Source organism: Odocoileus virginianus, chromosome 29, assembly GCF_023699985.2.
Source record: "Odocoileus virginianus isolate 20LAN1187 ecotype Illinois chromosome 29, Ovbor_1.2, whole genome shotgun sequence".
Taxonomy (NCBI): domain Eukaryota; kingdom Metazoa; phylum Chordata; class Mammalia; order Artiodactyla; family Cervidae; genus Odocoileus; species Odocoileus virginianus.
Window position 1 is genome coordinate 4664269 of NC_069702.1, and position 21752 is coordinate 4686020.

Genomic DNA, 21752 nt, shown 5'->3' on the forward strand with positions numbered 1-21752 from the left:
ACACACACACACACACACGCCTGGACCCAACATTACACACCCTGCCCCCCACCCCCTTTATCCCTCATAGGTCATGTCATCTGAATGGGAGTGTTTTTCTAATGTTTTAGCAAATAATCTTCTCCCATCACCCTGCTGGGGCCTTTGTCTCTTCTGATAGTGAAGATCCCCTGGAGGAGGAAATGGCAACCCACTCCAGTATTCCTGCCTGGAGCATCCCTCACACAGAGGAGCCTGGAGGGCTGCAGTCCATGGAGTCGAAAGGAGCTGGACAAGACCGAGAGACGGAGCACACAGTAGTGAAGATATGCTGCTTTCTTTTCATTTACAAGCACAAGGAATGCAATATTCCCTGACTTCTGTCTTATACTGTGCATTTTAAGTTTTAGACTATTGCCGAATGTCAACTTCACGTCACGTGAGGCTGGCAACAGCCACTTGGATAGGTTTGGGGGCAGAGTGGGATTGGAGTGGCCCAGTGAAATTCCTCCGTTGGTCTCAGAGCTCTGGAGGGGGTTCCGGGGGTTGGTGCCGCAACCCATTGTGGCAGGCAGGGGACGGGCCATTCCAGGCATTCTCTCCTGAGGAAACTGAAGGTCTGGGTTGGGGCTGGAGATCAGGTCTTCGAAAGGCTTCTTCATTACAATGACCTTGACATAGCGATTTTTTTTTTTCTGTTAATGAGCAACATACTGTGAAATGAAAATATCTCCTGCCATATCAATAAACAAGAAATGAAACAGCCATCAGCGATTTCCAGCCTCCAAAGGTGAATGAGGGCTCCTAAAACTAATTGTGATCTGTGTGATCCAGTGGATGTGGTGGGCCCCCTCCCCGGGTCCCCCCGCCCCAATTGCTGAGGAGCTGGGAGAATGCAAGAAGCAGGGTGAATAACAAAACAGGATTGGCCCCAGATAGCTGAGGTGCATATGAAAGGAATGAATTCAGTGAGTACAAAGGCTTGCTTCTTCTCATACATAGAAAGCCAAATTCCTTAACTTAATCCCTGATCTTTGATGTTCAGACTGCCTGCTCCCTTTGTTGCAAACTTGTGGGTAGCCTGACTTCCCCTCCTGCTTCCTGGGAGCAGTTTTCTCAGAGCTACTGAGATGCTGTCTCCCAGGTTCTGAGTTCTAAACTTGACCACCAAATAAAATAACTCTCTAGTTTCAGGTTGTGGAAATATTTTTTAATCAACAATTCGGATAACAGGGCTTCCCAGGTGGCGCTAGTGGTAAAGAATCCACCTGCCAATGCAGGAGACAGAAGAGACACAGGTTTGATCCCTAGGTGGGGAAGATCCCTTAGAGTTGTTCCTTTTTCAATCTCTAAGTCGTGTCTGACTCTGCGACCCTGTGAACGGCAGCACACCAGGCTTCCCTGTCCTTCACTATCTCCCCGAGTTTGCTCAAACTCGTGTCCATTGCGTCGGTGATGTCATCCAACCATCTCATCCTCCGTCACCCCTCCTCCTCTTGCCCTAGACTAGGAAAAGGCACCCCACTCCAGTATTCTTGCCAGGATAATCCCATGGACAGAGGAGCCTGGTGGGCTACAGTCCATGGGATCGCGAAAGTCGGACACGACTCAGCGACACACACACACACACATATACAAACACACACACACACAAGCTGTCACAGGCTTGTGCAAAGTAAAATGGAACAGCACTTGGAGATCACGTCTCCCAGTGGGTGTCACGCCGGGGCGTCACGCCGGGGCGTAGCTGAATAAAGAGTGCCCTCCCTCGCGCGGGGCAGGGGTCGGCCGAGCTCCGGCGGGTGGCGCGCGCTAGGCGGCAGCAGCGGGCTGGGCTGGGGCGCGGCCGCCGCGCAGGTCCCTCTTGGCCGGGCGGGCGGCCGGGGCGGGGCGGGGCGGGGCGGGGCGGGGCGCCGCGTCCGCGCTCGGGGCGGTGGGAGCAGCGGAAGCCGAGCGCAGCGGAGGGATGGCGGCGGCGGCGGCAGCGGGCGAGGCGCGCCGGGTGCTGGTGTACGGCGGCCGGGGCGCGCTGGGCTCGCGATGCGTGCAGGCCTTCCGGGCCCGCAACTGGGTAATTCGGCGGGCGGGCGCGGAGGAGCCTTGGGGCGCAGCGCTGGTCTGGAAGGGAGCTGGGGGGCCCTGAACCCCCTGAGACGTGATGCTTGCGGGTGCACCCGGGCCGAGGTGCAGGGCTTTGCTCTGCCGGGAGGCTGGTGGAGACGGCTCTGCTCTCCGGCCTCTGCTGGGGCCCGAGTGTCGGGCATGATTCCGGACAGACCAGAACCGGAGCGAGAGGTCACGGGAGGGAAGGATCTGAAATCACTGCCTTGTTCACGGCCATTGGGGTTACTAGCCTTGTGACCCTGAACCGACCGCTTCATGTTAGCGAGCCTCAGTTTCCCCATCTGTAAAATGGGGGTACTAATTGTATTTATTTCTTAGAGGTGTTATGAGGATGAAATAATTGGTGTCGTTACGCATAAGTTGTAAATTACCTGACGCTGGTAAAAGCTATTTAAATGTTAGCTAATATTGATATACATATGTTATTGATATATGCCTGCTCAATTGCTTCAGTCGTATCCGACCCCGTGGACTGTAGCCCGCCAGGCTCCTCTGTGCATGGAATTCTCCAGGCAAGAATACTGGAGTGGGTTGCCATTTCCTTGTCCAGGGGATCTTCCTGACCCTGGGGATCAAACCGGAGTCTTTTGCATCGGCAGGCGCTTTTTGTTTTTTGGTTTTTTTAAATCACTAGCGCCACGTGGGAAATCCCCTATTGATATATACCCCTGTTCCATTAGCTTCCCTTGTATGTGATACTTTGAAAGCTCACAAATGCCTTTTGTTTGGCAAAGACTACTTGGAGTACTTGGCATCATGAGGTGGGGGAGGGGAGTGGCTGTCACCGAGCCAGGGACCCTGCCCCCTGCCCCCTGCCCCCAGCCTCCAGCCTGCTCTGCGAATTCCAGGTGGAGACTCCGCCCACAGTGTCTTCAGGCGCAGCGGCTTCTTGCTCAGAGCCCCCGCTGTAGCCCCGGGAGCTTTCCTGGGGGTTTACTTGCCCGCAGAAGCAGCAGCCTGAGCATGGTGCACTGGGGCCAGAGCGAAAGGCAGCCAGGGTTTTCATCTCGTGTTAGTAGAGGAATATGCTTCGAAGGGTTCTGAATACACCACCTTCCCGCCATTTACCTGTCTTGAGATGTCTTCCCAGGTCTGCAGGCGGGGTGGGTGGTGACCATGGGAACATTTAAGGACTGCCAGCCCAGGGCTGGGCCTTGAGCTCCTGCGTATCAGAGCCCCTACATAGTCTTAGTTCTGTTTAGTCTCTCCAGTAACGTTAATACAGAGTTAACGCATGTATATATAGGATCTAGAAAAAAGGTACAGAACCCTGGAGATCAAACCAGTCCGTCCTAAAGGAAATCAATCCTGAATATTCATTGGAAGGACTGATGCTGAAGCTGAAGCTCCAGTACTGTGGCCACCTGATGCGAAGAGCCGACTCCTTTGAAAAGACTGATGCTGGGAAAGACTGAAGGCAGGAGGAGAAGAGGGCGACAGAGGACTCGGTGGACACGAGTTTGAGCAAGCTCAGAGAGTTGGTGAAGAACAGGGAAGCCTGGGGTGCCGCAGTGCATGGGGTTGCAGAGAGTAGGCCCCAACTGAGCAGCTGAACAAAGGAAACAAATCGCTGATTCAGGCTGTTGTGCAGCAGAAGCTCACACAACATTGTAAAGCAATTATCCTCCTGTTAAAAAAAAAATCCAGGGCTCCTGTATCCATTGTTACAGATGCAGGGCTGTGCTTCCTCTCGAAGCGGGGTGTGGGGGGGGTGTACGGTCGGTGTCGTTTCACTTGGTGAATATGGAGAGCTGACTTACCCATGGCTCTGTCTTTCGCTCCCTTCCTTCCTGGAAGCTCTGGGGGTTCTGGGATGGAACCATTTCTTTATCTCAGTACCCTCCTCCCTGTGACACAGAGCATTGAGTGTTCTGAATGGATGCTGTGTTCTTCAAAGCTTGTGGGGGAGATGTTTATCTCGGGGGCCTTCAGACTGCAGGGCCCTGGAGCTTTCTGAGTCAGCACGTGTTAGCAGCTGATGTTGTTGTTCAGTCGTCAGTCGTGTCCGACATTTTGCGACCCCATGGACTGCAGCACACCAGGCTCCTCTGTCCTCCACTATCTCCCAGAGTTTGCTCGAACCCATATCCATTGTGATGCCACTCATCCAACACAGCATCCTGCATTTCATTTAATTCTCACGCTAATCCTGTTGATTGCTGACAACCCTCATTTTGCAGGGGAGGAACCTCTGCTGAGTGGGTGGATGAGAGAGTTCCCGGATGGCAGAATCAGCATTCAAACTCTGACCTGATATCCACGCCCACAGCCATCCTTTTGTGCTCTGGGACAGGGATTGGAAAATTCCAGTTCTCCAGGGGCTGGATCTTGCCTGGCACCTGTTATCACAGAGCCCGAGAGCTAAAAAAGAGTTCCCCACTTTTAAGTGGTGAATAGAAATCCAAAGAAGAGTAGCCATGTGTGAACTTTATATAAAATTAAGCATTCAGCGACGGATATCTTCTCAGCACACAGCCAGGCTCTTTCATCGATTCCTGGGCTGTTTTCTGTGGCTGCTGTCTAGCTGTGATAGCAGAGTTGAGTAGCTGGATGGGGTCACACAGAGCCGGACACGACTGAAGTGACGCAGCAGCAGAGGCCATATGGCCATCACAGCCTGAGAGACTTAGCCTCTGGCTCTTTAAGAAAAGGGTTGCAATCCCTGGTCTTGGGCATCTCTGCCCCAGCAGGGTTTGGCTTTCAGAGGTGAGACTGGAAGGGAAAGAGGTGTTTGGGGGTACAGTGGACTGGCCTGGGGCTCAGGAAGGGGTGTGCTGGCCAAAGCCGGAAAGCCCTGTGAGGGGTGCTAGAGGTCAGTTGCTAGGTCCTTCCTCTAGTGGGTTTTCGCGTAAGCCTCTAAGCTGTCTCCAACTCCCCGCATCCGTGCGCATGAATCTGTCCTGCCTGACTGCCTCTTGACCAAGCCTGTTTTCTCTTCGCTCCAGTGGGTCGCCAGCATCGACGTGCAGGAGAACGAAGAGGCCAGTGCCAACGTCGTGGTTAAAATGACAGACTCGTTCACGGAGCAGGCTGACCAGGTGATTCCAGGGAAGGACCGCACGTGGGGTGGGGAGCTCTGGGGAGAGGGCTCCACGTCCTTCTTTCAGGCCTTGCTTCTCTCATTATGAGAGCCGTTGAGCTCATGGAGGGAAATTTGGAAAAAGCGAAAGGGAAAGAAAGACAAGTAGCCCATGATCCATGTCGAGTTAGCTCACTAGTTAGTTCACATTTTGGCCCGTTTTCTTGTGCTTCCTCTGCATACTATAGAAGTCTTATAGGTTGAGATAAATTCGTATTTTATACGCTATATCAGCTTCTCTTTTTTTCAACTTACTTAGCTTGAATTCTTCCTCAAAACCTTTGTGTCAACTCGTAATTTTTCTTTGTATGGATTGGTCACAGTTTCTTTGGTTTGTACTTGTACATTTAAACTTTTTTTGCAGTTTTTCTTTTTTTACTCTAACTTCTTTTACTTACTAATGTTAAGAATACTGTGGTGAACATCTTCATCTGTCTCTTACTTATTGGAGATACATTCCAGAAAGCGGAGCTCCCCCTACCCAAAGCAAGAATGCTAACAAACCAGGTCGTTTCCAATTATAAAGCGAAAATGAGAGTGTTAGTCTCTGACTCACGTCTGAGTCTTTGCGACCCCATAGACTGTTGTAGCCCACCAGGCTCCTCTGTCCATGGGATTCTCTGGGCAAGTATACTGAGTGGGTAGCCATTCTCTTCTCCAAGGGAATCTTCCCGCCCAGGCGTATTGTAAAGAAGTCAGGCAAGACCATCCAGCTATATAGATAAATTGTGAATTATCCCTCTTTCTCCCTGTGACTGTGTCCCCCTCCCACCTCCCCAAGGAGGAACTGTTGACAGTTCGTTGGATGTCTTGGTATTAAGCTTCTGAGATGCTCTCAAAGCAGGTCTGCCTTTCTGGAAGAGCCCTTCCCACCAGCTGCATGAAGGATGTGCTGTCTGCGGTCTTCATGCCAACCCTGCAGCCCACAGTTCAAGGAACCGTCCTAATGATTCCTGCACTTAATGGTCTTATTGGTTTTATTGGACTTAATAGTAAAACTCAGTATGGCTTTGTTGTGTGTCAGACATCGTAAGAAGTGTCTCATTTGCAATAGGCTGCTTAATCTCTTTAACACCCCCAAAACCAAGTGTCTCATCGTATCTCCATTTTAGAAATGGGTACAGGAGTCCCTGGTATATGTTCGACCAGGTTGTAGGTGGCAGAGCCAGGATTTGAACCTGGGCTCTGGTAGGGAGTGGTGCCTGTGTTCCTAACTGCATGTTAAAGTTGCTTCTCAGCAGGATAGCTTCGTGTGAATAAAGCAAGGGAAACTTAAACCAGATGCAAGGGAGCCCCTGGGCGTGGACAGCTGCAGCTCCTCCAGGCATGGTCCTCTGTGGTCACGGTCTCTCCTGCTCCTTTAGTTGCAGGTTTCTGATGTCTGTATCCCATTTCAAATGTGAAATTGTCCACATCTGAGACTTGACTATATGGTGCATCTTTAGGACAAAGATTGGGAAATGCCTTCATTATTAGCTTTTAACATCTTTAACCCCTCCTGCGCCTTCTCATCTCCTAGTCACTCAATCAGGAATGTCTGGACAAACAACATGACATCCAGTTTTTGATTCTAAAGCTCTAGAAGAAGGAAATTCAACCTTAGTGTATATAAAAGTAAGGCTTCCCAGGTGGCGCTAGTGGTAAAGAACCCACCCGCCAATGCAGGAGACTTGAGATGCATGTTCAATCCCTGGGTCTGGAAGATTCGCTGGAGGAGGGCATGGCAACCTACCCCAGTATTCTTGCCTGGAGAATCCCATGGACTCAGGAGCCTGGTGGGCTACAGTCTGTAGGGTCGCAGTGAGTTGGACGTGGCCGAGTGACTGAGCACATACACAGGCATATTTAAATTGGCTCTTAAGCTGAAAATTCACTAGAGACAGAAAGTGAAAAGTGAGAATTAAACCTATAGAAGACTATTGGATAGGCAAAAGGAAGAACTTAAGGGCGAGGAATTTTAAAATGCCTCATTTTAATTTTATTATAAAAATAGAACACAGAGGTGGTTAAAAAAAAAAGGCAAATCAAGCAGGAGCATTGTTGCTTGGGCTCCGTGCTTCCCTAAAATGTAGAGCACAGGTTGTGTTCGGGTACAGAGGTCAGGGAAGATGACACAACTCCTGGCAGATGAGACCTTGCTGTTGGCAATGGGATGCAGCTTAGAAATGAAGGAGGGGCAGCCAGGGAACCAGAGTAACAGGAGGAAGATCTCAAAAGCTGAACCAGGGTTACGTCAGGTACTTGCCAAGAGATGGTCAGGAATCTACTTAAATTGAGAGATTTTTGTATAGAATGTAGAGGAGAGGAAAGGTTGGTTTCCAGTGCCAGATTGATCTCCATGAAAGAGTAATTTGTTTATTTCTGGCCATGCCCTGTGGAATCCTAGTTCGCAAACCAGGGATCGAACTCATGCCCCCTGCAGTGGAAGCGTGGAGTCTGAACCATTGGACTGCCAGGCAGTTCCCCTGAAAGAGTGCTCTGAGGGTCAGAAATTGTTAGGGAAAGCCGTCAGAGACTGAAATGTTACTGCTGGGAGAATTCCACTGTCCTGTGTTAAGCTGCTTTTTTAGAAGCTTGATCTTAGTGAAGCTGTTGATGGGCTATGATCCTTTCAGCTGTTCCAGAAAAATATGGAAAGGATTCATGGATGATGGCCAAGGTTGTGTGTCTTCTCAGATTTTTGTTTTAATAAACTGTAATAAAAGACATGTGTATGTTTTCAACACTTTAAACATTTGAATCAAACAGCAGTAGAGAATTAAAATGAACCCCCTTGTATTCATTGCTTACCAACATTTTGCCATGAATTATTTTTTATTGCTTTATTTTTAAGGAAAAACTTACTCTGGCTTTGGTTTTTTTTTTGGAGTTACAGTTAATGGGATGTTTGTATTGGAGGGGAGAGTAGAATTGATTATCTCAGTTTGTGATTCTGTGATTGGCAAAGAAATTCTGGAAAGAAATATACCAGAAATCTAGCTATAGGCAGTGAAATCCTAGGTGATTTTTTAAAAACTATGGAACGCTTCATGAATTTGCGTGTGATTTTTTTTAACTTTTCCTACTTTATTTATTGTTTTATCCCAGGGATGTGTATGTCCCCACCCTTTAGAATATTCAGAAGACTCTAGGTTGCTTTATAAAAATCATGCTGAAATGCAGTCAGGCTTTGCTGTCCAAAATGTTCATTGTAAATGGGCCCTGCATCTGATTTTCAAAGTGTTCATTGCCAGGTACTGTAAACTGACTTACAAAGGAGGGAAAGGTCAATGGAGGTGACTACAGCAACGTCAGACGTCAGCCTGTTGAGGTTTACCTGACAATCTGCGTCTTTTCTGCCCCTCTGTTCCAGGTGACGGCTGAGGTGGGAAAGCTCCTGGGTACAGAGAAGGTGGATGCGATCCTTTGTGTGGCTGGAGGATGGGCTGGGGGCAATGCCAAGTCCAAGTGTGAGTCCTTTTCTGGGTTAATCATTCACCCTGCACTGCTCCTTGTCCAGGTGCATGGGTCGGGTCTGCACCCTGTGCCAGGCCAGATGTTTTCCTGTCTGCCACCCGGAATCTTCCCAATCGCTATAAGGTGGGGGTCAACAGCCCGTTTTACAGAGGAAGAAAAAACTTCCCATAAAAGGGGTCGGGGGCTTCCCCGGTGGCGCCGCATAAAGGATCCACCTGCACTGCAGGAGCTGCAGGAGGCTGGGGTTCGATCCCTGGGTCACAAAGATCCCCTGGAGAAGGGAATGGCAGCCCACTCCTGTGTTCCTGCCTGGAGAATCCCATGGACAGAAGAGTCTGGCGGATACAGTCCGTAGAGGGCAGAGTCGGACACGACTGAAGTGACTTAGCCTGCACGGATGCTCAGAGGAGTTAGGGCAGAGGGGCCTTGAGATTAAAAAGAAGACGGGATGAAGTCAGCATTGTTCCCACCGCAGTCTTTCAGGGCTTGGTACTGGGAATTGGGGAATGTGAATGGAATGCAGAGATGGTTCAGAAGATGAAAAGGACTCACAACTGAGCTTTTGCTGAAGCTGTGAGTTTATTTGCTATTTTTTTATCATGAGCATTTTCAAATACACAGAAAAGAGGAAAGAGCCGTTCAGTGCACACCTTTATGCCCCTGTCGAGGCTCAGCCCTTGTGAATGTTTGCCACACTCGCATCCTCTTGCTTTCTCGCATGCGTGTCCTCTGTGTGCGTATTTTTGCTGCTGTTGTTAATCATTTGAAAGTGCTTTGACACTTGACTGTACTTCAGTATGTGTCTCCAAGGGTTAGGCCATTCTCTCACGTTAGCGTAATACCGCTCTCATACCTAAGAAAATTACCAGTAGTTCTGTAAGATTAATAGTACCAGCCCATGCTCCTGTTACTTCAGTCTGTTCCCTAGCTGTTTTCCCTAGATTTATTCTAATCAGCATTGTATTATTGTTTGAGTCTCTTAATCTAGAACTTTTTCTTTTTCCTGTGGTAGGTTTGGCAGGTCCAAGGCAGTTTTCATGTAGAATGTCCCCCACCCTGAATGTGTCAGACTGTCTCTTTAAGGTGTCACTTGCCTCGTTCCTCTGTCCCTGGTGTTTCCTGTGGACTGGAAGGTAGGTCTGGAGACTTGCTTAGATCCAGGTTAATATGCTGAGGTGAGGATGGAGGTGAATGTGGAGGTGAGGATGCTTCCTGGGTGACGTGGACTTCACCCTGCAGGCCTTTGAGTCCTCACCGCAGCCCACGGCCTGCTCCACCGTCCATCCAGAGTGATGCCAGCCCTGGTGCTGGGTCGGGATTAAGGTGATAGATCTCCATCCTAAAGTACATTTTTCTATTTGTAATTAGTAAGTGACCCATGGGATGGTGCTTTGGCATCATGTATGAGTATCCTGTTCCCAAACCCCTTGAGAACCCCAGAGTTCCCAAAACCAGTGATTATACACATCCATTGATCATCTCTACCTGAATCAGTCGTTCCACTGGGGCTTGGAAAATGGTAGTTTTCCAGTTCTATCATCCCTTCTACATTTATCAGCCAGAGTGATTTAAAAAGGAATTGATTTTCTGTGTGCGCACACATGTGTGTGTGCTCTGTCATGTCCAGCTGTGTGCAGCCCCGTGGACTGTGGCCCACCAGCCTCCTCTGTCCACAGGATTCTCCAGGCAAGAATACTGGCGGGGGTTGCCGTTTCCTTTTCCTTTTCTGTGAACCACACTTAAATGTGAAATTGTCCGTTTGTCGGGGATCAGCTTGGCAGAACACCTGATGGCCTTTTGTGTATTTTGGGAACAGGAAGTAACAATTGTGGGTCCATCCTTTTTTCCCCTAGCTCTTCTTAACAGGGAAATGCAGTTCCTTGGTCATCACCCGCTGCAGACTCTCCTTCTGTATCAGGAGGGCTCTGTCTCTGGGTCACGGGTGCAGTGGGTTCTGTGTATCCTGTGAGTGGGGCAGGGGATCAGCTGGTGATGTGACCTCCCTTACCAGTTCCTCCTCACGTCTCTGGCGAGGCCAGAGGGTTAAAACAAGTGTGAAATGGTTATTATTTCAGCTTTCTTTTAGAGAGTCTTTAAAGTTGGCATTAAACTTTCAACCATAAAAAACTTGTCACTCCATGAAAGCCCTCTTTATGTCATCATAGTCACTGAGATCTTTTATCACAGATAAAACTTGACGTAGACATATAGGTTCTAATTAAAGATGTAATGTCCTTTATTTATTTTTGTAATTTTAAAAGTTTTTTTTTTTGCCACACCACGCAGCTTGTGGGATCTTAGTTCCCCGACCAGTGATCAAACCCAGACCCTTGGCTGTGAGAGCATGGAATTCTAACCACTGGACCACCAGGGAAGGCCCCTAATGCCATTTATAAAGTAGGGCAGTGTTTGAATTAATGCCAGTCCCACCTGTCTGTCAACAGCCCTCATTTATTGGTTGATGTTTAACCAGTTTGGCTTCCCCGGTGGCTCAGTTGGTAAAGAATCTGCCTGCAAGGCAGAAGACCTGGGTTTGATCCCTGGGTCGGGAAGATCCCCTGGAGAAGGAAATGGCAACCCACTCCAGTATTCTTGCCTGGAGAATCCCATGGACAGAGGAGCCTGGTGGGCTACAGTCCGTGGGGTCGCAAAGAGTCAGACATGACTGAGCGACTATACTAACCAGTTTACATGAGGAGGCTGAGACTTGGGTGACCACGTGGCCTGGATTTGAGCACAAATCCTGCATCTCTGAGCACAAACCCTGCACTGTGTGTGTGTTAGATCTCCCTGCAGACCCAGAGTGGCCATGGGGGCTTCCTGGAGGGTCGGGTGCTGGGGGTCAAGCTCACCCTTCAGTTTTTTCCCTGTGAATGCTGACCTCATGTGTTTCTTTGCTCAGCGCTCTTTAAAAACTGTGACCTGATGTGGAAGCAGAGCGTGTGGACATCCATCATCTCCAGCCACCTGGCCACCAAGCACCTCAAGGAAGGAGGCCTCCTGACTTTGGCGGGGGCCAGGGCCGCCCTGGACGGGACACCTGGTGAGCCTCTGTTTCCCCGTCTGTGAAATGGGAACGCTCACACTTTCTTGCTCACTGGGCTGCTGAGCGCTTCCCTGGGAGGGGGAATATTAGAGCCCTTTACCCTCCAGGGCTGTTTGCAGTTGGGTGGACCGTGCTTCCTTTTGGGCCTCCATCTTTTTAGGGGAAGCGTCCTCGTCTTTTCATGTGTATTGTCCTCATGGTCATGCTGGCCAAGGACCACGGTCCTCTGGCACCCTCTCGTCTCGTGTGTGTCTGGGATCCACCCAGGGAATGGATGGTGTTGCATGGCTCTCAACTCGTAATATGGGCTTTTCCCTGGTGGCTCAGATGTTAAAGAATCCGCTTGCACTGCTGGAGACCCAGGTTCAATCTCCGGATCGGGAGGATCCCCTGGCGAAGGGAATGGCAACCCACTCCAGTGTTCTTGCCTGGAGAGTTCAGATAAGACTGAGTTACTAACACTTTTACTGAGGTGCGGGCCTGGGATGGTTAAGACTTCACCATCTGGCACAATTCACTGTCCCTTTGGGATCAGAATAAAGGAATTTAAGCAGGGAGTAGCGGACATAGTTCAGGGAGTCAGAAACTGTCTCCACTACCTAAATTAAACTCGTTAAAAAAAAAAGAGGGGGAGTGTTACCTCTTTAGTAAGTGGTAGAAACCTTAAGCATCTTTTTCAGTCTTCATGTAGTGAACTGAACTGTGAGGCTTTTACAAATTAAATTCTTTTGCCACTCATTAGGTTTCACAGAGAAAGTGATCTTATAAATCCATGGCTCTTGCAGTAATTCACACTGTGTAGATGTTCAGTGTTAGTCTGGCTGAGATCTGATTTTCATTAAAATCAGAGACTCTAGAGAGTAAATACAGAAATGAATAATAGCTCAACATTGAAAAGAGAAAACCCTAGGACTGAAACACTAATTTTCCTGAAGGACGAAACAGCTTTCTACCCTTGGTTTTGGTTTACTAGTATCATTCTCTGCTTATAGTTTCAGATGCTGGTTAAGACTATAGGATCTGGAACTATACGGGTTGGTTTTGTATTGTGGTCTTGCCGTTTAGTCGCTGTGTGATAGTTGGCAAATTACTTAACTTCTCTGAGCCTCAGTGTTGTCATTTGTATAATGAAAAGTAATGGTAATACCTCCTTTACATGGTGGTTGGGACTTGTAAACATCTTAATGGGGGTAATGGTTTAAGACAGGTATTGCAGAGAGTTAGCAGTACTCTAGGTTTCTTTCTGGTCAGTTACTCCTTCAGGTGTTGATAAATTTGTTCCTCTTTTAGCTCTTTAGTTAGATGTTGTTAAACTTATTTGAGTCATGAAATCTTTTCTCTTTGATTTAGACTCCAGAGAAATCTGGGGAAGTCTATGAAAGCACGTGATGAACAGGCTTAATAGTCCTTGAAAACCCAAGAAGAGGTGTTCAAAAATGAAAAGTTTTTCATGTTGAAACACACTGAGAAACCCCACCCTCTCCTGTGTCTAAGGCTGTTTATTTGTGGACAGTCCAGTGGAGGGTAAACAGTATCAAAGAGATGGTGATCTCTCTCCTGTACTGTGTAAGGGTCTGCGCTGTGTTTAGAAATCAGTCTTTAGGGACTGCACTGATCACTTGATACTTATATATCTTGATGGAGTGCATGCTTTCCCCATATTTTGCACATGATCCTCGCCAGCGTTGTACAGAATCCTGTGGAATTAAACGTTTAGGGCTCCTGGCTGCTGCTTCCTTGCTTCTCCTCACCTGACTCCTTGCTTTCATGCTGTTTGAATGGGGTGAAGAGAGAGTCCTGGGAGAAGGGAGTGTGCTGGGGGACAGGGGCTGGTCGGATGAAATCCACGCGCTAGTTTGTTTAAAGCTGTTGGAATGGTGACTTTTCACTCATGTCTTTGTTATAATTTTTATTGGAGTATAGTTGCCTTACAGTGTTGTGTTGGTTTCTACTGGACAGCAAAGTGAATCAGCCATATGTAGACATACGTCCCCTCTCTTTTGGAGTTCTTCCTGTTTAGGTCACCCCGGAACCCTGAGTAGAGTTCCCTGTGCTGTCTCTATTCTCTGTCTATTTTATACATAGTAGTGTATCTGCAGTGTCAATCCCAGTCAGCCAACTCGTCCCATCCCCTGCACTGGTTTGTTTTAATCGCCACAGAGTTTTTTAGATCTTCATGCCACGGTCGGCCTTCTGCCCCCAACGAAGCCAAGAAAAGCTAGGCATGGTGAAATAGTCTTCTTGTGTTTCTAAATAACTGTTTGAGGCCTTGACCCTCCTTTGCAATCTGAGTCACTGTGGAAGCGGTTCAGCGATTGGCTGCTCCGCTGGGCTGTGAGGCCCACCTCCCACCAGACGCTGATGCCTCGAGCTGTTATACTGAAACAGCCAACCTGCTGGGGTGTTTAGGGAGCGGCCGACCTTTGGAAGCGATAGTTTTCTGAAGGCGGAGGGGTCTTGGCAGCAATGAGTCGGTCTTTGTTGCTGTGATGGCTGCATCTAGTACACCTGCAGCTGGGTGCTTTGGGGTGCTTCTGAGACGAGAGAGCTGGCCTGCCGTGTGTCTCTGGGACAGACGGAGCCCTGTCCTGATGAGGCTGTTACATATAGACTGAGTAAGCAACAGGATCCTACTGTGTCACACAGGGAACTAGTCAGTATCCTGTGATAAACCCTAGTGGAAGAGGATATTAAAACAGAATGTATATATGTGTATATATATGGGTAGCTCAGTTGGTAAAGAATCCACCTGCAATGCAGGAGCCCTGGGTTGGGAAGATCCCCAGAGAAGAGAATGGCAACCCACTCCACTGTTCTTGCCTGGGAAATCCCATGGACAGATGAGCCTGATAGGCTGCAAGAGTTGGCCATGGCAGCCACTAAACCACCACCATGTGTGTGTATATGTATATGAATCACTTTGCTGCACAGCGGAAATTAACACATCATAAATCAACCATACTTCAATTAAATAAAAAGAAAGGCATGCCTTGCTTCTATCAGCAAGCCTTCACTGACTGGTGGGAGGAAAGGAAGGCTGATAGGAAGCATGTGTCCACGTATGTTGCAATTGCTCAAATAGTATAGTTTGTTTTTAATTAATTTTTTTGGAGTCTGGTTGATTTGCAGTGTTGTGTTAGTTTCTGCTGTCAGAAAAGTGAATCAGTTATTTATCTTACATGTGGCCACTCTTTGTTAGACTCTGTTCCCGTGTAGGCCTTTACAGAGGAATGAGACACGTTCTCTGTGCCTTGCAGTAGGTCTTTCTTAGTTTTCTATTTTATATACAGTAGTATGTACGGGTTGATCCCCATCTCCCAATGTATCCCACCCCCACTTCCCTCCCTTTGTAACCATAAGTTTATTTTCTGTATCTGTGTCTGTTTCTGTTTTGTAAATATGTTTATTTGTATTGGGTGGGCCACAAAGTTCACTCAGGTTTTTTCCCATAACATTTTACAGAAAAACCTGAGGGCCCTTTTTGGCCAACCCAGAACTTTTTTTTAGATTCCACGTGTAAGCAGTCTCATATGATTCAAATGGTGTCCTTTAATGGGAGCTAGACTCCAGGGCACAGCTCTTATGTTAATATGATGGGCAACATGTGTGGAGGTCCTACCCTGTTCTGAGCCTAGAACTGAGTACTTTATCCCCATTTTACAGATGGAAGACTGAGGTTCAGACAGGTCTTGAGAACCTGCCTAGCATTTCTGTAGCGGTAAATGGAAGAGCTGCCCAGCTGAACCTGCACAGCCTGACTCTAAAGCCTGTATTTCAAACTCCTGCTTGATTTTGCCAACTCCCTGGGCACCCAGTGTTGTGTGCTGGCTGCTCATAAGCTGTTATGGGTTCAAGGGTTCAAAACCCTTGCCTGGCTTTTCACCTCTCTGCTGGCCTCAGTACGCGTCTGTATGTGAGCCTGGGCCTGTCCAAGCCTCCATTTCCTTAGCAACAGAACTAGGATGGGCCTTGTGGCTTCTCTGAAAACTGTTAAGTGCCAGGTGAATAATAGGTTGTGTCCTTCCCACTTTCCATAGATGTCCCTGGTTCTGTCTTCCCGGCCTCCTTGGGACCCTGGCATGGTGCCCTTTGGACTTGCCAGTGGCGGCCGGTGGTCACTGAAATGTTTTCTCCCCGTTTCCCAGGGATGATCGGCTACGGCATGGCCAAGGCTGCGGTGCACCAGCTCTGCCAGAGCCTGGCCGGGAAGAACAGCGGCCTGCCGCCTGGGGCTGCAGCCGTCGCCCTGCTCCCGTAAGTGGCTGGGGGTCCCTCCATGCCTGACCCCCACCGAGGGTTCACGTGGGTCCTGGAGTCACCCCACACCAGGGATGAGTGCGTGCTGTCCCCTCGGCCCCCGAGAGTCGTCAAAGGCTCTGACGACACTTGTTCGGCTTTTGGATTATCCTGGGCTTTCCCGGATGGTTCCTTGGCTGATGGGATGGGTCTTCCCGGCCTGCATCTTTCTCAATTTCTGTCCTTCTGTCCCTCTTTATTAAGAAATAGTGGACACATTTAATTTTAATATCTGTAGCTCGGTCCATGTCAACACGGTCACCCTCAGTGCCGTGGGCTCCTGGGTGTGGGGACACACACGTGGCAGGCTTGTCTCCACTCTGCAGGGTCACCCTGGACACCCCGGTGAACAGGAAGTCGATGCCCGAGGCCGACTTCAGCTCCTGGACGCCCTTGGAGTTCCTGGTCGAGTGAGTACGGCAGTCGCGTCACTGACCCAGCAGCTCCCGGCCCCCGCGCCTCCGTCTCGTGGGTGAAAGGACAGGCCTGTGTTCTCCTGGCTTATCAACCCGGCTGCTCCATGAGGTCCTGACCTCCAAGGGTGGCTCACACCTCCGTGTGAACCTCGCAGGCTGGAGGGGTAGATGGTGCCTCCACCTCCACTAGGAGTGGTTCAGCTCCTCTAGGCCTCAGTTTCTCAGTCTGTACAGTGGGGGCCCGTGATGACTGTTAGGAGGGTAAGCTATCTTAGAGTGGGCCAGGCTCTCAGCCCACATCTGACCCACAGAAGTGCTGGGTGAGCCCGGCTCCTGGAACGCTTGCTCTGTCTGTTAACAAGCACAGCTGCGTGGAGTGAGCCGCTGACCTGGGTGGGACCTCTGGGCCCATGTGTCTGAATTAGTGCCAAGCCTCAGAAAAGCGTCCTTTGTCCCCAAGATCATATTCGGTCCCCAAGGCCCTTTGTAAATACGAGTGGCTTTGGAAGGTCAGGAGAGGGTGCGCTTTCTGCTCACTTGTGTTCACCTGGATCTCAGCTCCCCCAGACCCCTCTGTTTAAGGGGGTATCGAACACATGTTCGCTGAGAATCCCACTGGGGCTGGGGGCTGTGCTGGGCCTGGGGGCGATGAGGAGGGAGACGTGGAGCAGGGACCACCTTGCCCAGCAGAGTGAGTGGTGAGCCGCCTGGACGGCTGTGTTCATATGGGATGTTTGTAGAGCTTGGGATGTGTGCTTCTAGTCTGAGGTTGCCTTTTGCTTAGATGTTTTGTGTTTTATGTTTATTTATGTTTGGAATAAGCACTTATGTAGTACCTATGCGCCAGGCCATTTGAGCACTTCATAACCCTGGTCTTACTAAACGCTCGTAGCAGGGGCTTCTTAAGTGGCTCTGTGGTAAAGAACCTGCCTGCCGATGCAGGAGACTCAGGAGATGGGCGTTCGATCTCTGGGTCAGGGAGAGCCTCTGGAGGAGGACATGGCAACCCACTCCAGTGCCTGGAGAAACCCCGTGGACAGAGGAGCCTGGCGGGCTACGGTCCATGCGGTCGCAAAGAGTCGGGCACGACTAGTGACTGGCTTCCCTGTACAGCTCAAATGCCTGGCCAGCTCTGGTCCAGCAGGTTGCTCGTCGCACTGAAGACCTCAGGAGCTCCTGAGGACTCTGCAGTGAAGGAAGGGCCACAGTCCCACCTGGGGGAGGTCAGAGGGGCCAGTATTCCCCACAGCAGGAGTTCATGCTTTAAAAAAAGATGAGCAGGGGACTTCCCTGGCAGTCTAGTGGTTAAGACTATGTGTTCCCAATGCAGGGGACACAGGGTCAGTTCCTGGTAGGGGTACTAGCATCCCACATGCCGTATGATAGCCAAATTAAAAATAAATAAATAAGAATTATCAGCCTCTTGTTAAACCTTAGTAATTCCTTATGCCCTTTTCCTTTCCTCATTTTTTGTTTTTCTTTTTTTGCGACTGCTAGATTTTACTGAGATATAACTGCCAAAAAATGATACAGATTGAAGGTATAGAGTTTGAGTTTTTATATTCATATACATTGTGAAAGGGCTTCGCCTGGTGGCTCAGACAGTAAAGAATCTGCCTGCAAAGTGGGAGACCTGGGTTCCCTCTCCGGGTCGAGAAGATGCCCTGTTGAAGGGAATGACTACTCACTCCAGTATTCTTGCCTGGAGAATTCCACGGACAGAGGAGCCTGGCGGGCTGCAGTCCATGGGGTCACAGAGAGTCGGACACGACTGAGAGACACAATCACACACACACACACACACCAAACTGCAACCCCCCAGGCACCCAACACCCTTCCCCACACAGAGCTGGTTATTAAATGCCCCACCCTGGCACCGAATGTGTTTTATAACGTAGTCTGTTTTTTTTAAATATCTTTTTCCATTGCATGATACAACTGTGGGTGCTCCATGGATGCTCCATGTTTGTTAAGAAAATAATTTTTTCTCTTTAAATTTCTGGGAGGTAATATAACAAAGTATAAAATGTTCTCCCCATCTCTCTCGCTCCTTTTTTTTTTCTAGTTCTTTTCCATTTATTCTATTTTGTAAATTTAAATATATATTTAAAAACATTTTACAACGTTGTGTTGGTTTCTGCCGTAACAACAATGCAAATCACCCCCTCCCTCCCTAGCCTCCCTCCCGTCCCCGCCTCCCTCCCGGTCATCGCAGAAGGCCAGACTGGTGCCCATGTCTCTTAGGATGAACTCATGAGCATCTTTAATCACATAAAATCACTGTGTTCCAACAAGGCAGGAAAACAGGCAAACGAAAACCTTGCCAATTGCTGACGGCTCAGGAACTGCAGTCAGGGAAGTCCTAGAACCACCGGGGACCTGGGTCTGTGTCCATGAGGCCCCAGAGGCGTTTTCACAGTCGCTGCTCCGCCCCCAATGTGAGTACAAGCCTGTGTCCCAGATGTTTGCTTTTAGAATGTAAAGCTTTTCTTCTTTTTGTCCTAGAACCTTCCATGACTGGATCACAGAGAAAAACCGGCCAAGCTCAGGAAGCCTAATCCAGGTGGTGACCGCGGAGGGGAAGACGGAGCTTACCGCGGCATCTCTATAAGCCTCGTTTCACCGTCTGTCAGAAGTCATCAGTCCATCCGCGTGGCCCGCTGCAGCCCTCGTTTTCTGTAATCCTGTTTGTGGGACGTGATTCTAAGTCCTGTTTTCCTCTCGCCTGATGTGCATTTGTTCTCCTAGGACAGTGTCCAAGTTTGTGTGAAATAAAAGCATGTGAGGCTTACACATATCACCGTGGGTCAGTGTTAACCACGTGATTTGGGGAGGTCTCGGGACAACCCCCTCTGCATCGGTGTCGTGTTGAATTGCTTCTGAGACTCTGTGTCGAGTCCCTGACAGCAGCTGTCGACCGAGTTGTTCAGAGATGTGTTGGGAACGGGGACATTTGGAGCCTGAGTCATTTCTGAATGTTGTGCCTGTATCACGGATGTAGTTTTCGTGGCCTCGAATTCATCTGCCTTAAAACTCCTTCTATGTTATAAGCAAAATCCTGTGGACTCTGTCAAGGTGTCTTTTTCCTGTGAAGTTGCCAACTGCCCAAGGGAACTACTTGTAACGGTGTGGCATTTATCTTCCTAATAAATGCACTTCATTTATGGTATCGTCCTCTCTAATCAAAACACATCTTATAAACGGTCATAGGTGAATGCGCTAGAATCGTGGGCTGCCAGTGCCCTTTAGCCTGATGTTCTAGAAAGGGGGTTGGATTCAGACCTGAAATAAGTGTTCTCAGCACAGCAGCAAGAGGCACGCTGCCCTCTTGGGCGTACCAGAATCTGAAGGGCAGTCTGTGTGTTTAGAAGCAGTGCTGTGTGTGACTCGTCACGGGCTGCTCTGACTGAGCACTGGTGGTGGTCCAACCCATTTTACAGGTGACGAAACTGAGGCCCACAGCACTGCCTTGCCATCCTCATGTCAGTAAGTATCAGAGCTGAGCCCAGAACCCCAGTCACCAGATGGCTGCTGTTTACAAAGCCCCTTACCACGTGTGTCCTCTTTTAAATCTTTTTAAAGACTTTTTTTCACTGAAGTAAAATTCACATAGCATAAAACTGGCCATTTTAAAGTGAAAAATTTGGTGGCGTTTAGTATGTTCACAATGCTCTGTAACCACCTTCTCTGTCTAGCTCCCAAACGTGCTCATCATCCCCAAATCCAGCTCCTTAGCCGCTAAACAGTCAGTCTTCCTCCTGCCCCCAGCCCCTGGCAACCAACAGTCTGCTCTCCGTCTCTGTGAATTTACCTGTTCCGGATGTTTTGGAATGTAAACACAGTCATGCACGATGTAGACTTCTGAAGAACCCCCCCGCCAGTGTAGGAAATGTGGGAGACATGGGTTCGACCCCTGTGTTGGAAGATCCCCTGGAGGAGAAAATGGCAACCCACTCCAGTATTCTTGCCTGGAAATGTCCATGGGCAGAGGAGCCTGGCAGGCTGTATCGTCCATGGGATCCAATGAGTCAGACATGACTGTGCATGCACGTGTATTTTACTTAGCCTGTTTTCAAGGTTCACCCACCATGTGTGCTCAGACACATGTTTGTGTCCTTGGGAGATGATTTTATGAGCCTAATTCTGGCAAGAATCATACCCCGAGACCAACAAGCTGCCCTAAGTAGGATGAGATGAGGTCGTAGGGGGAAGCCGTCACGAACAGGATTAGTGTCCTTATGAGAGTCCTGGACACCTCGCTTCCGTCTGCTCTGATCTGCACCACGGGTGGACACGATGAGAAGCTGGCTGTTGCCGCCGAGAAGGGTCCACACTAGGACCCAGACGTGCCGGCCGCCCGGTCTCAGGCTTCCGGCTCCCAGAACCTCCAGAACATAAGTTTCTGTCCGTGGTAGTTTGTTATAGCCGCCTGAACTAAGACACTAGCAAAACATAAAATGTGTGCAGAGAAGAGAAAGATGACCATGGACTGAGCTCTCTAAGACTGGGAAGAAGAGGAAAACTCAGCACAGGACACTGGAAGGAACAACCAGTCGGTGGAATGTGCTGTCTTAGGAGTGAAGTGAAGAAAGCATGTTGAGGAGGAAAGAATGCACAGTTGGGCCAGATGCTGCTGAGACGTTAAGGAAGACGACGCCTAGAAACCGACCATTGGACTCAGCAGCAGGGAGATCACGGATGACGCTGGCAAGCGCTTTCAGTGGCGCGGTGGGGGTCAAAGATCCCAGCAAGCTTCAGAGAGGGCGTCCCTGGTGCCTCAGACACTAGAGAATCTGCCTGCAGTGTGGGAGACTTGGGTTCAGTCGCTGGGTGGGGAAGATCCGCTGGAGAAGGGCATGGCAACCCCCTCCAGTATTCTTGCCTGGAGAATCCCATGGACAGAGGAGCCTGGTGGGCTGCAGTCCTTTGGGTCACAAAGAATCAGACGACTGGGCGACTAAGCACTTCCACGTCAGAGAGCAGGGAAGAGAGGGAACGAGTGTGTAGACACCTCTGTCTCAGTTTACTTTTTAAATGTTTGTTTGGTTTTATTTTTAGCTGCATCGTGTGTTCGTTGCGACGTGCAGGATCTGTCACTGTGGCACACGGGCTCTCTAGTTGCGGAGCACAGGCTCTAGTGCTCACGGGCTCGGGAGTCGTGGTGCTCGGGCTTAGCTGCCCTGCGGCACGTGGAATCTTAGTTCTCCGACCAGGGATCGAACCCACGTCCCCCACATTGGCAGGTGGAGTCTTAACCACTGGACTGCCAGGGAAGTCCCTGTCTCAGACTAGGTACTTTGTTGGAGTCTCTCTATTTCTGCTTTATTGACTATGCCAAAGCCTTTGACTGTGTGGA

General features: G+C 49.4%; 1 protein-coding gene across 3 annotated transcripts; it reads left to right on the forward strand.

The window, feature by feature from the left end:
- Positions 1-1891: 1891 nt before the first annotated feature.
- On the forward strand, positions 1892-19193 carry QDPR (quinoid dihydropteridine reductase). 3 transcript variants are annotated; one of them, XM_070458075.1, is made up of 7 exons: positions 1894-2050; positions 5049-5141; positions 8535-8631; positions 11541-11681; positions 15830-15938; positions 16307-16390; positions 18902-19193. In XM_070458075.1, the coding sequence occupies exons 1-7, from the start codon at positions 1946-1948 to the stop codon at positions 19005-19007; spliced, it is 735 nt and encodes a 244-aa protein (XP_070314176.1). In that variant the 5' UTR covers positions 1894-1945; the 3' UTR covers positions 19008-19193. The 3 variants fall into 3 exon arrangements, with proteins under 3 accessions (XP_070314178.1, XP_070314176.1, XP_070314177.1); XM_070458076.1 differs by lacking the exon at positions 1894-2050 and adding an exon at positions 2227-2274; XM_070458077.1 differs by lacking the exon at positions 16307-16390 and having other exon boundaries at positions 1892-2050.
- Positions 19194-21752: the final 2559 nt, after the last annotated feature.

Bases quoted from the DNA above. Each gene is read 5' to 3' on its own strand.
- QDPR (XM_070458075.1), top strand. From the start codon at position 1,946: ATGGCGGCGGCGGCGGCAGCGGGCGAGGCGCGCCGGGTGCTGGTGTAC. The intron at 2,051-5,048 runs GTAATTCGGCGG...TCTTCGCTCCAG, and splicing joins CCTTCCGGGCCCGCAACTGG to TGGGTCGCCAGCATCGACGT. The intron at 5,142-8,534 runs GTGATTCCAGGG...CCTCTGTTCCAG, and splicing joins TCACGGAGCAGGCTGACCAG to GTGACGGCTGAGGTGGGAAA.